This window comes from Pseudophryne corroboree, chromosome 5, assembly GCF_028390025.1.
Source record: "Pseudophryne corroboree isolate aPseCor3 chromosome 5, aPseCor3.hap2, whole genome shotgun sequence".
NCBI lineage: Eukaryota > Metazoa > Chordata > Amphibia > Anura > Myobatrachidae > Pseudophryne > Pseudophryne corroboree.
The window spans coordinates 11,121,372-11,134,194 of record NC_086448.1 but is presented as its reverse complement, the minus strand read 5'-3'; the positions used below and the strand labels follow the sequence as shown (position 1 = coordinate 11,134,194).

Here is a 12,823-nt window from a genome sequence, read left to right as displayed (position 1 = left end):
CTCCTACCCCTAGTTTTTCATCTTCTACTCACTGTGAGGGAGATGTATCAAACCTTCTAAAGAGGACAGTTGAAGGTGTTGCCCTTATCAACTAACCAACTCTACCTATCCTTTATCGAGTACACCCTATATGCAGTAATAACTAACAGCTGAATGGTTACTAGGGGCAGCTTCTCTGTGTCCCTTCTAGATGGTTTGGTACATCTCCCCTGTGTGATGGAAAGGAAGAATCAGGAACTGGTGCCTATATATTATAGTGACATATAGGTACAGTATGGATCTGTGTTAGATAAATGTACTGTAGAACTACTCTTTATATTTTATTTATCTTATATCCCGGGGCTTTGATAAATAGTGCTGGAGCCAGCTCGTGTGACACAATACACCTGTGTGTGTAACTCAGATCAGTCCAGGTGACTGCAGCCTGGGTGCTCTGGGCTTACTGCGTATCTGCACTCTTCTAGTTATTGCCCGCTTGCCCCATGTTACCATCTAACTGCCATATTTATCCAGGGGGTGTGGTATGGAAAGTCGACAGTAACTAGGTCGACAATGTCTAGGTCGACCACTGTTGGTCGACAGTAACTAGGTCGACAGGGTGTCTAGGTCGACAGGGTCTTTAGGTCGACATGTTCTAGGTCGACAGGTCAAAAGGTCGACATGAGTTTTTAATGTTATTTTGGTGTCGTTTTCTTCGTAGAGTGACCGGGAACCCCAATTAGTGCACCGCGTCCCCTCGCATGGCTCGCTTCGCTCGCCATGCTTCGGGCATGGTGCCTTCTCTCCGCTACCGCTTCACTCGGCACACTTTACCGTTCCAATCATAGTCCACGTGGATCGTTAAGTATGAAAAGGTTCAAAAAAAGAATAAAATTGTGAAAAACTCATGTCGACCTTTTGACCTGTCGACCTAAAACATGTCGACCTAAAGACCCTGTCGACCTAGACACCCTGTCGACCTAGTTACTGTCGACCAACAGTGGTCGACCTAGACATTGTCGACCTAGTTACTGTCGACTTTCAGTCCGGATCCCTTATCCAAGACTGGGCACGTACTCACTAATTGCTATTGGATTGTTCGTTTGCCAAATCTGCTTCATATTACAATCTTTTTTCATTGAAATGATAAAAACTTACAGACAAGTACCTACAGGTCCCCTCTCTTGTGTATTCTGTAGGGCCACCTCTGGTGTTTGTGAGGGGCTGTGGCCAGTCTGCGGAGTGTAAAGATGTCCTCATACTGCGGACCCCTTACAATAGGATGGTAACAAGCAGCACCTGCTGTAAGACAGATCTGTGCTCATCGGCGCTCCCTACAGGTGAGTGCTGGTAGTGACTCGCTGTATCCGTGCAGACTTGTCTGACCTGATGGAAGATGGTGCATGAACAGAACACACAGTATATACCCAGAGTCATTACAGATATATGATGCCCCTGACCCAGAGAAAGGCGAGACTCCAACACAAGATTCCCCAGATAACGGGTAGATCTGTTTAGGAGATTAAATTATAATTATTTCCCTTCATTTAATGGGAAAAAATATATAAAACTCTACAAGAATGTTCTACTCGAGTATCAGAATCTGCACGAACGGTTATACGTATTTGCTTTTTGCGGACAGATCTTGTGTGCGTTCTCTTGCAGCACACGCTTCGGTGCTGGCAGCCAGCTGAAGGGGCGTAACTGGGGCATATTGGGGCGTTTGCATGTGGGCTAAGTTTACTGAGGGCGTATAGTTGGACCTGCGGCCTATGCTGAGCTGTGTGTACGCACAGACTGTTAGCTTTCAGGCGGATCACTTGTGCCAGTCATAGGGATGGTGCTGATAATGATCGACACCAAGCATACAGTACAATGCGCAGAACTCTGCCTACAGACGCTACCAGCATTTAGTGCCCTGCACACAATGGGAACGCAGTTGTAGCCGACTTGGGTGCAACTCTGAACAGGCCCCTAAATGATAGAAGCCAGAACTGTCCCGGTACCCAGCCAATCAGAAGCATTTGCCACGCTGGCAGGAGAGCAGGGTTCCGCCGGCAGGAGAGCAGGGGTCCGCCGGCAGCAGGGGTCCGCTGGCAGGAGAGCAGAGGTCCCCTGGCAGGAGAGCAGAGGTCCCCTGGCAGGAGAGCAGAGGTCCCCTGGCAGGAGAGCAGGGGTCCGCCGGCAGGAGAGCAGGGCCCGCCGGCAGGAGAGCAGGGGTCCGCCGGCAGGAGAGCAGGGGTCCGCTGGCAGGAGAGCAGAGGTCCCCTGGCAGGAGAGCAGGGGTCCGCCAGCAGGTAGAGCAGGGGTCCTGCGTGTGTCTGTGACAATATAAGGCTTTCGTGTTTTGGTGAGTGAGGTCTTGAGGGTTCCTCACAGGGAGTCGCTGTGCTATAACGCAGGGCCGAAACTAGGATTTTTCTCACCCGGGGCAAGGTAGTCATTTGACCCCCCCCAAAAAAAAAAGTTTTTTTTTTACAATAAATAAATAAAAAAATAAAAAAATAAACATTTTAAAATAAATAAATAAATGAATAAAAATATTATTTATATATATATATATATATATATATATATATATATATATCTATCTTTCAGAACTCTTTTACCTGAAAAATTGCCTTTTCTAACATAAATTTCATATCCAGGAAAAAGTGTCCCCATTTTACACAGTACGACAGGCAAGTGTCCCCATTTTACACATTGCGGCAGACAGGTGACCCCATTTTACACATTGCGGCAGGAAAAAGTGTCCCCATTTTACACATTGCGGCAGACACGTGTCCCCATTTTACACATTGCGGCAGACAGGTGACCCCATTTTACACATTGCGGCAGACAGGTGACCCCATTTTACACATTGCGGCAGACAGGTGTCCCCATTTTACACATTGCGGCAGGAAAAAGTGTCCCCATTTTACACATTGCGGCAGGCACGTGTCCCCATTTTACACATTGCGGCAGACAGGTGACCCCATTTTACACATTGCGGCAGACAGGTGACCCCATTTTACACATTGCGGCAGACAGGTGACCCCATTTTGCACAGTACGACAGGCAAGTGTCCCCATATTACACATTGCGGCAGACAGGTGACCCCATTTTACACAGTACGACAGGCAAGTGTCCCCATATTACACATTGCGGCAGACAGGTGACCCCATTTTACACAGTACGACAGGCAAGTGTCCCCATATTACACATTGCGGCAGACACGTGTCCCCATTTTACACATTGCGGCAGACAGGTGACCCCATTTTACACATTGCGGCAGACAGGTGTCCCCATTTTACACAGTACGCTGGCAAGTGTCCCCATTTTACACATTGCGGCAGACACGTGTCCCCATTTTACACAGTACGACAGGCAAGTGTCCCCATATTACACATTGCGGCAGACAGGTGACCCAATTTTACACATTGCGGCAGACAGGTGACCCCATTTTACACATTGCGGCAGACAGGTGTCCCCATTTTACACAGTACGACAGGCAAGTGTCCCCATATTACACATTGCGGCAGACAGGTGACCCCATTTTACACATTGTGGCAGACAGGTGTCCCCATTTTACACATTGCGGCAGGAAAAAGTGTCCCCATTTTACACATTGCGGCAGGAAAAAGTGTCCCCATTTTACACATTGCGGCAGGAAAAAGTGTCCCCATTTTACACATTGCGGCAGGAAAAAGTGTCCCCATTTTACACATTGCGGCAGGAAAAAGTGTCCCCATCTTACACATTGCGGCAGACAGGTCCCCATTTTACACATTCCGGCAGGTGGTGGGGAGAGGGAGGGAGAGAGAGAGAGGGAGGGAGAGGGGCTGACTTACATTTGAAGCGGTTCTCGCCGCTCTTCAGCCGCCTCTCCCTCCTCGTCTGCGCGGCTCCCCCTTCTCCCTCCTCCCGAGTGCCCAGCTCGGGGGGGCGGGGTTTCGTGGAATGACGCGTTTGCGTCGTGACGTCACGACGCAATCGCGTCATTCCGCGAAACCCCACCCCCCCGAGCTGGGCACTCGGGAGGAGGGAGAAGGGGGTTTCAAAGTACAAAGAATAGGGAGAGGGTGTTAGGGGGTCTCGTCGCTCCCTCCAATCCGGCGCCCAGGTCGCCTGTCCCCCTAGCCCCCCCCCTAGTTTCGGCCCTGTATAACGTCACCTGTGTCTTTCTCTCATTGGTTAGTGATCCCTGAAGCCTCTAACAACGGTCTCGCCTGCAACGGCTGCTTTCAGACCACATCTTGCCTGGATTTTACACCTGTGTATTGCAGGGGCAGCGAGTCGCGCTGCTTCTCCTACTCCAACCTGCAGCTGAATGACAATGGTGAGTACAGCACCCCTTAGGGGAAGGTCGCAGCATAATTCCCTTACTACATGCAGCTCCTGTGCATGACCTGCTGCATTGGGTGTGGTTCATAGGGTCGACCACACTTAGGTCAACAGTCACTAGGTCGACCACTATTGGTCGACAGTGACTAAGTCGACACCTAAAATAGGTCGACACAAGCATTAGTTCATCATGACATTCGACATGAGGTTTTATTCTATTTTTGTGTGTCGTTTTCTTCGTAGAGTAAACGGGAACCCCAATTAATGTGCCGTGTCCCCTCGCTTCGCTCGCCATGCTTCGGGCAAGGTGCCTCCGGCACAGATTATCATTCCCAGTTGTAATCCACGTGGATCGTAAAGTGTGAAAAGGTTAAAAAAAATGAAAAAAAATTGTGAAAAACTCATGTCGACCTTTTGTCACGTCGACCTATTGACCGTGTCGACATAGAAACCACGTCGACCAATAGTGATCGACCTAATGACTGTCGACGTAAGTGTGGTCGACCTAGAGACCGGATACCACTGTATTGCTGGCTGCAATTTCACTCACCAAATAATTACATTTTACCCTCCCCTCCTTCCAGGGTAACCACCCCCTCCACCCACCCCAAGTGGGCATTACCACTAGGGGTTTGCACCGGGCCATTTTTCGGGTTTTGTGTTTTGGTGTTGGATCTGGATCTCCTTTGTGTTTTGGATCTGGATTGGTTTTGCCAAAACCACCCCTGGGGTTTCGGTTTTGATTTTGGATCTGTTTTTTTTTTTAAATCATCAAAACCGCTAAAATCACAGAATTTGGGGGTGTTTTTGTTCCTACATTATTATTAACCTCAACAACATTCATTTCCACTCATTTCTAGACTATTCTGGACACCTCACAATATTGTTTTTATCCAGTTTAGGCCAAAAGGTTGCAACGAGGTAGCTGGATGGAGCAGCAGCCCTTGGATGTATACACTGGGAGAACAAAATATTTTAAAAAAAGAATGTATTTAAAAAAAGACACATTAGGCAAGGCTCAAGATTTCAGTTCACAAAAAGATGATTAAGGCAAAGAATATAAAAAAGACAATATTTTAGATTTAATTTATTAAAATGATTTTAATTTAAATGTATTTTAATTGAATGTATTTAATTTATTTAGGATCAAATTCTTAATTTCCTCAAAGATATATCTTCGATATGCAGAAAGTTCACTATATGAGTGTGGAGAGTTTATTTATATTCGTTTAATTTAAATTTATCTAATTTATAATTATTATTAATAATATAATATAATATAATTTAAATTAAATACACTGTGGTATTAAGAAGAGTTATGAAAATAGGACAATAAGTTATAATAAGAATATGAGCTACAGACACAACACCCTGAAATGGATGGAGCGCGCCTGGATGTATTCTGGGAGGATACAGAACAAAATATATAAAAAAGATGCCTTTTATTTTGGGTGGACTGACAGAACACCCCTAGATGGACGGAGAAGCTGCAGTCCCTGGATGTATACTGGGATGACACAGCACAAAATATTAATTTAAATCAAAATATACTATTTTTTATATCACACACTGCGGTTACAGTGTCGCACAAATGAGTAAAAAATATGTAGAAGTATTTTTTATATCACACACCAGCGGTTACAGTGTCGCACAAATGGATCAGAAATATTTATAGAAATTACAGACTGTGATTGACTACACCGACAGCGTCGCACAATGCATTTATTAGTAGGAAATAATATACTGCAGTCTGACAGGCAGTGTCATAGTACTTCTGAAAATAAAATATAAATTGTATAGTACACTGGGGTACAGCACAAACAAAAATGTTTAATTATTTTTATAATTAGAATTTTAGGCTTTTTGTTTTTAGCTTTTATTATTTAAAATTTACACTGGGGTGGAGCCCCTGGATGGATGGACAGATCCCCCTTTTCAGATACAGCAGACAGAGCACCCCTTTCAAATACATAATATAAATATATTTTTGGCTTTGGATCACACACAGATTTATAGCAGTAGTGTACAGCAGCTGCAGTACTAGTCATCACTGAGTGACGCACCAATAGAAATATGTTTTTGGCTTTGGATCACACACAGATTTATAGCAGTAGTGTATGGCAGCCGCAGTACTAGTCATCACTGAGTGATGCAAAATGTTTTTGTCTTTGGATCACACACAGAGGATATATAGCAGTAGTGTACGGCAGTATTGGTAGTCGTCACTGCGTGATGCACCAATAGAAAGATATTTTTTGCTTTGGATCACACACAGATATATAGTAGTAGTGTACAGCAGCTGCAGTACTAGTAGACAGAGTGACCTACCAATAGAAATATATTTTTTGCTCTGGATCACACACAGAGGATATATAGCAGTAGTGTATGGCAGCCACTGTACTAGTAGTCAGAGTGACGCACCAATATAAATATATTTTTTGCTCTGGATCACACAGATATATAGCAGTAGTATACGGCAGCTGCAGTACAAGTAATCAGAATGACGCACCAATTATATTTTTGGCTTTGGATCACATACAGATATATATAGCAGTAGTGTTAGTGTACGGCAGCTGCAGTGCTAGTAATCAGAGTGACGTACCAATTAAATTAAACATATTTTTGGCTTTGAATCACACAGATATATATATATATATATATATATATATAGCAGTAGTGTACTGCAGTACACAGCCCCTTACAGACAGAGAACAACACCTGGTCCATCCTATGCACAGCCACAGTATGCTAGTGCAGAGCACTATTGTACTGTGCAGAGCCCTACACAGTGACGGACAGCACACCTACACAAGCAGCACTGCTCTCTCCTGCCCCCTCTGCTCTCTACTGCCCCCCTCTGCTCTCTCCTGCCCCCCTTTGCTCTCTCCTGCCCCCTCTGCTCTCTCCTGCCCCCCTCTGCTCTCTCCTGCCCCCTCTGCTCTCTCCTGCTCCCCTCTCTCCTGCCCCCTTTTGCTCTCTTCTGCCCCTTCTCTAACTACAGCAGCATAGAAGGAACACATCCTTACTGTGCACTCTCCATGTCCGGAGTGAAGATGGTGCCGATCACCGGGACATATATAGAATCCAAAACCCACGAGATCCAACAGCGGGATGATGACGTTTTGCCTCATTTTTGGATCCGTGTCAGGCACGAAAACCGACTTGGACTCAGATATGGGCTTGGATCTCAAAGTTTGAATTCAGGAGGGGGAGGGGTTCATTTCTCAGGGAACCGAACCCGCTCATCCCTAGTTACCACCCTGTTTGGGAACCACTGCTGTATACAGTTTCTGGTGTATTCTTGGTTTGTCACAAATATATCATACTCAGTTTTAGGTTCTGCGACACTGTATCATCAGCTGTGCATTTCCCTTTTATTTTTAAATCACAATGTTACAGACTCCTATTTGTTATAGGTGATCATGGGAATAACAAAGAGGTCAAAATCTATTTTTTTTTATTAACACAAACATCCATTTAGTGGATAATGACATTTGAAGCTCTTCACAGCTTCCCATTATGTTCTGCAGGACAGGAACCAGCAGGATTTGAGCGCTTTGGGTGCAAATCAGCATGGTATCGTGTCAGAGCCGGCCCTAGGCATATGCAGACTTGGCAGTTGCCTTGGTCATATGCCTATGCCAATCGGTGTGCTAACAGGGGCGGTGGCGTGTAACAGAAACTAAGTGTGAGGAGTCGTGTGACAGGGAAGGGAAGCCCGTTACTGGTGGATCTCTAGCACATGGGGCTCAGTGGCAAATGCAGGATTTCTAGAGGGGGTTTCTAAATGCCATCCACAATCCCACTCTGCGGAACATTGCAACAAGTGCTGGAGGCTGGGGAAGGGTAGAAGAACCTGGATGGTCTATTGTATAGGCTGCATTAAATATATTTAACTAATATAAAAAAGATGAGTGGTCAGGAAAAGGTTAAACTTACCATAATAAATACACAAACATAATAGAACCACTACTGCACTTTCTAAGTACACATTCTCCCACCTCATGGTAAGGCTCCTGTCTCCTCTTTCTGGTAGCTACTGTCTGGTCCAGTGCACTGAGGGGCAGATTTATTAAGCCTGGAGAAGTGATAACGCAGTGTTAAATGCAAGGTGATACGGCATCAGCCAATCAGCTCCGATATGTAAATGAACAGTTAGGAGCTGATTGGCTGGTGCGTCATCACCTTCCACTTACCACTGCTTTTAACTGCTTTATCACTTCTCTAGGCTTAATACATCTGCCCCTGAGTGAGGCCTCAGATCCACACACACAGCAAACTTGGTAGAAGAAGCTGCTACGACTGGACATGTGCAGCAGCTCTGCTCTGTCCCTTACACTGCATGATGTGGTGGCAGTTCTAGTAATTGCATCATATACTATTGCTTTTGTCAGAATTTGAGACATTTGCCAGGAGGAGGGGTGTTTCCGGGCAACGGGAAACCCCTCCTGCGTTTGCCTATGGGGCTGTGCAAATACCAAAATAAAATAGATGACACTTGTGACCGATGGCATAAACTCAGTGGGCGCCGTGGCTTTCCGCTTGCAGATGCAGGAGCTCCCGCATAACTCCTGCTGATACATTAGCATAAGATAGTAAATCCGGCTTCCGCAGCTCCCCGCACTTTTGCCTGTGACTGAGAATCTTGTGTCCTGTAGAAACCGCTGTCGTTGTCCTGTAAAGTCATTGGGGTATATTTACAAAGCTCCCGATTTTGACCGAGATGCCGTTTTTTCTTCAAAGTGTCATCTCGGTTAATCTCGGTCATTTACTAAACACTAATCACGGCAGTGATGAGGGCATTCGTAATTTTTTGCAAGTTCAGGTAAAAAATTACGAATGAATACACCATCGGTCAAAACGCGGCTGTTTAAGTATGAATCTCGGTCATTTACTAAGAAGTGCAAAGCCAAAAAAGAACAAACACTGCCGTCAAAAATTACAACTCGTAAAAAAGTGCTTAAAAAAAACAGACCTTTTTTTTTTATTCGTGATTGGATAGGCATGCACGGATCCATGAGATCCGTGCATGTATATCAGTGGGAAGGGGTGGGAAAGTGCTTATTTTTTCAAAAAAAATTGCGTGGGGTCCCCCCTCCTAAGCATAACCAGCCTCGGGCTCTTTGAGCCGATCCTGGTTGAAGAAATATGGGGAAAAAAATGACAGGGGTTCCCCCATATTTAAGCAACCAGCATCGGGCTCTGCGCCTGGTCCTGGTCCCAAAAATACGGGGGACAAAAAGAGTAGGGGTCCCCCGTATTTTTAAAACCAGCACCGGGCTCCACTAGCTGGACAGATAATGCCACAGCCGGGGGTCACTTTTATACAGCGCCCTGCGGCCGTGGCATCAAAAATCCAACTAGTCACCCCTGGCCGGGGTACCCTGGGGGAGTGGGAACCCCTTCAATCAAGGGGTCCCCCCCCCCCAGCCACCCAAGGGCCAGGGGTGAAGCCCGAGGCTGTCCCCCCCCATCCAATGGGCTGCGGATGGGGGGGCTGATAGCCTTTGTTGTAAAATAAAAGATATTGTTTTTAGTAGCAGTACTACAAGTCCCAGCAAGCCTCCCCCGCATGCTGGTACTTGGAGAACCACAAGTACCAGCATGCAGCGGAAAAACGGGCCCGCTGGTACCTGTAGTACTACCACTAAAAAAATACCCAAAAAAAGACAAGACACACACAACGTGAAAGTATAATTTTATTACATACATACACACATACATACATACTTACCTATGGCCCCACGCAGGTCGGTCCTCTTGTCCAGTAGAATCCAAGGGGTACCTGTTGAATAAATTATACTCACGAGATCCAGGGGTCCAGGCTCCTCGGCAAATCCAGGGTTAATCCACGTACTTGTTAAAAATAAAAAAACGGTATTCCGACCACGAACTGAAAGGGGACCCATGTTTGCACATGGGTCACCTTCCCACGAATGCCAGAAACCCACTTTGACTTCTGTCTAAGTGGGTTTCTTCAGCCAATCAGGGAGTGCCACGTTGTAGCACTCTCCTGATCAGCTGTGTGCTCCTGTCCTCACTGACAGGCAGCACACGGCAGTGTTACAATGTAGCGCCTATGCGCTACATTGTAACCAATGCTGGGAACTTTCTGCTCAGCGGTGACGTCACTTTAGGTCAACCGCAGGGCAGAAAGTTCCAAGCATTGGTTACAATGTAGCGCATAGGCTCTACATTGTAACACTGCCGTGTGCTGCCTGTCAGTGAGGACAAGGGCACACAGCTGATCAGGAGAGTGCTACAACGTGGCACTCCCTGATTGGCTGAAGAAACCCACTTAGACAGAAGTCAAAGTGGGTTTCTGGCATTCGTGGGAAGGTGACCCATGTGCAAACATGGGTCCCCTTTCAGTTCGTGGTCGGAATACCGTTTTTTTATTTTTAACAAGTACGTGGATTAACCCTGGATTTGCCGAGGAGCCTGGACCCCTGGATCTCGTGAGTATAATTTATTCAACAGGTACCCTTGGATTCTACTGGACAAGAGGACCGACCTGCGTGGGGCCATAGGTAAGTATGTATGTATGTATGTATGTGTGTATGTATGTAATAAAATTATACTTTCACGGTGTGTGTGTCTTGTCTTTTTTTGGGTATTTTTTTAGTGGTAGTACTACAGGTACCAGCGGGCCCGTTTTTCCGCCGCATGCTGGTACTTGTGGTTCTCCAAGTACCAGCATGCGGGGGAGGCTTGCTGGGACTTGTAGTACTGCTACTAAAAACAATATCTTTTATTTTACAACAAAGGCTATCAGCCCTCCCATCCGCAGCCCATTGGATGGGGGGGGACAGCCTCGGGCTTCACCCCTGGCCCTTGGGTGGCTGGGGGGGGGGGACCCCTTGATTGAAGGGGTCCCCACTCCCCCAGGGTACCCCGGCCAGGGGTGACTAGTTGGATTTTTGATGCCACGGCCGCAGGGCGCTATATAAAAGTGACCCCCGGCTGTGGCATTATCTGTCCAGCTAGTGGAGCCCGGTGCTGGTTTTAAAAATACGGGGGACCCCTACTCTTTTTGTCCCCCGTATTTTTGGGACCAGGACCAGGCGCAGAGCCCGATGCTGGTTGCTTAAATATGGGGGAACCCCTGTCATTTTTTTCCCCATATTTCTGCAACCAGGATCGGCTCAAAGAGCCCGAGGCTGGTTATGCTTAGGAGGGGGGACCCCACGCATTTTTTTTGGGGATTTTACATTGTTTAATTAAATAAAAAAATAAAAAATAACCCCAGCACGGATCACACAGATCCGGCCGAGATTGATTGTAAAAAAAAAACGGCAGTGTTTTGCTAATCACTGCCGTAAAATTAGGTAAAAAAACACGAATGACATCGACATCGGAAGAAAAGAAAAACCCGAATACGACAGCTTAGTAAATCCATCGTAATCAATTCAAAAAGTTGCAGTTTTACACTGTCGATGTCATTCGTGATTGAACTTTGACCTTTTTTCGGAAATTACGAATCTTAGTAAATTTACCCCATTGTGTGTATCATTGTATTTCCTGCATCAGTAACTGCTCAGCATGTGATACATTGTTACATTGTTACTGATATGTGTCATGGCTGCAGGGTGATATAAGAGCCTCACGATGCTGACTGAATTCTCTCGCTCTCCCCTCAGTGTCTGTCTCCATGGCCGGATGTGCGACCGAGACCGCCTGCGACATTGACCTCCAGCAGGGGAATCTCACCGTGTGCAGGGACGGGGTTCACAGCGGGAGCCGGGTTGTTCCTAGCTCGCTGCTCCTCATCGCCGCCGGACTGTCTGTTACGTACATCTTGTATCTCACGCCTGGCGCGTCCTAAACACAGCCTCCGTCACCCTCATCTCCCGGAGCCAAACATGCTACAGAATAAGTTTGCAAGAAAAAATCCCGCACCTGGAGTCTACAATAGTAGTAGATTTTAATGTTAGGGATTGTATATTCAGTTCTTAATGTATCTAATACCTATATATATGTGAATATCGGTGCTACCCACTGATCCAAAAATATATATGAAAAAGAAAAATTGTAACAGAGATCAGTTTCTTGGGGTGCACTCCATCCCATTTACAAATAACAATATGTAAATTTTCAAACCAGCGCTCCAACACAATAGTGCCGCTACTCTTGCATAAGTGGTCACCCCCACTTTGGACAGTCTACAATGCAATTACAATTTGCAAGAGTGCGCACCCTCTGAGGTGAAAAACAGTTCACAGTCTTATTGTTCAATTTATGTCCAATTAGTTTTCTGGTGAGTGTTCTGTAATTCCCCCGCTTTTTTCCTTAGGAGCCGCACGGACAAACTCTTCGTCCCTCCAAAATAAATCAGGAAAAAAGGGGAATATAGTGAAGTACAGTTTTTTATTTTTATATAAAACAGCTAAAATTTGCAGAATAATTTCATAAAATAAACTCCACCAACAATAGTGGGGTAGTTCTGCGTACCAAAATGAGTGGGGCGACCAGTGAAGGCTACCCTAAAGCGCTTAAGAGTGCACAGGTACCTCCCGGGAAA

At 46.0% G+C, this 12,823-nt stretch overlaps 1 protein-coding gene across 1 annotated transcript in view; it reads left to right on the top strand.

The window, feature by feature from the left end:
• Nucleotides 1–12,336, top strand: part of LOC134928740 (phospholipase A2 inhibitor gamma subunit B-like) — a 31,249-nt gene extending 18,913 nt beyond the window's left edge. Inside the window, exons 3-5 of the mRNA XM_063924756.1 lie at nt 1,179–1,319; nt 4,157–4,297; nt 11,943–12,336. Of these exons, the coding sequence (XP_063780826.1) occupies nt 1,179–1,319; nt 4,157–4,297; nt 11,943–12,127 (467 nt within the window). The 3' untranslated portion in view covers nt 12,128–12,336. The remainder of the gene's footprint in view (nt 1–1,178; nt 1,320–4,156; nt 4,298–11,942) is intronic.
• Nucleotides 12,337–12,823: the final 487 nt, after the last annotated feature.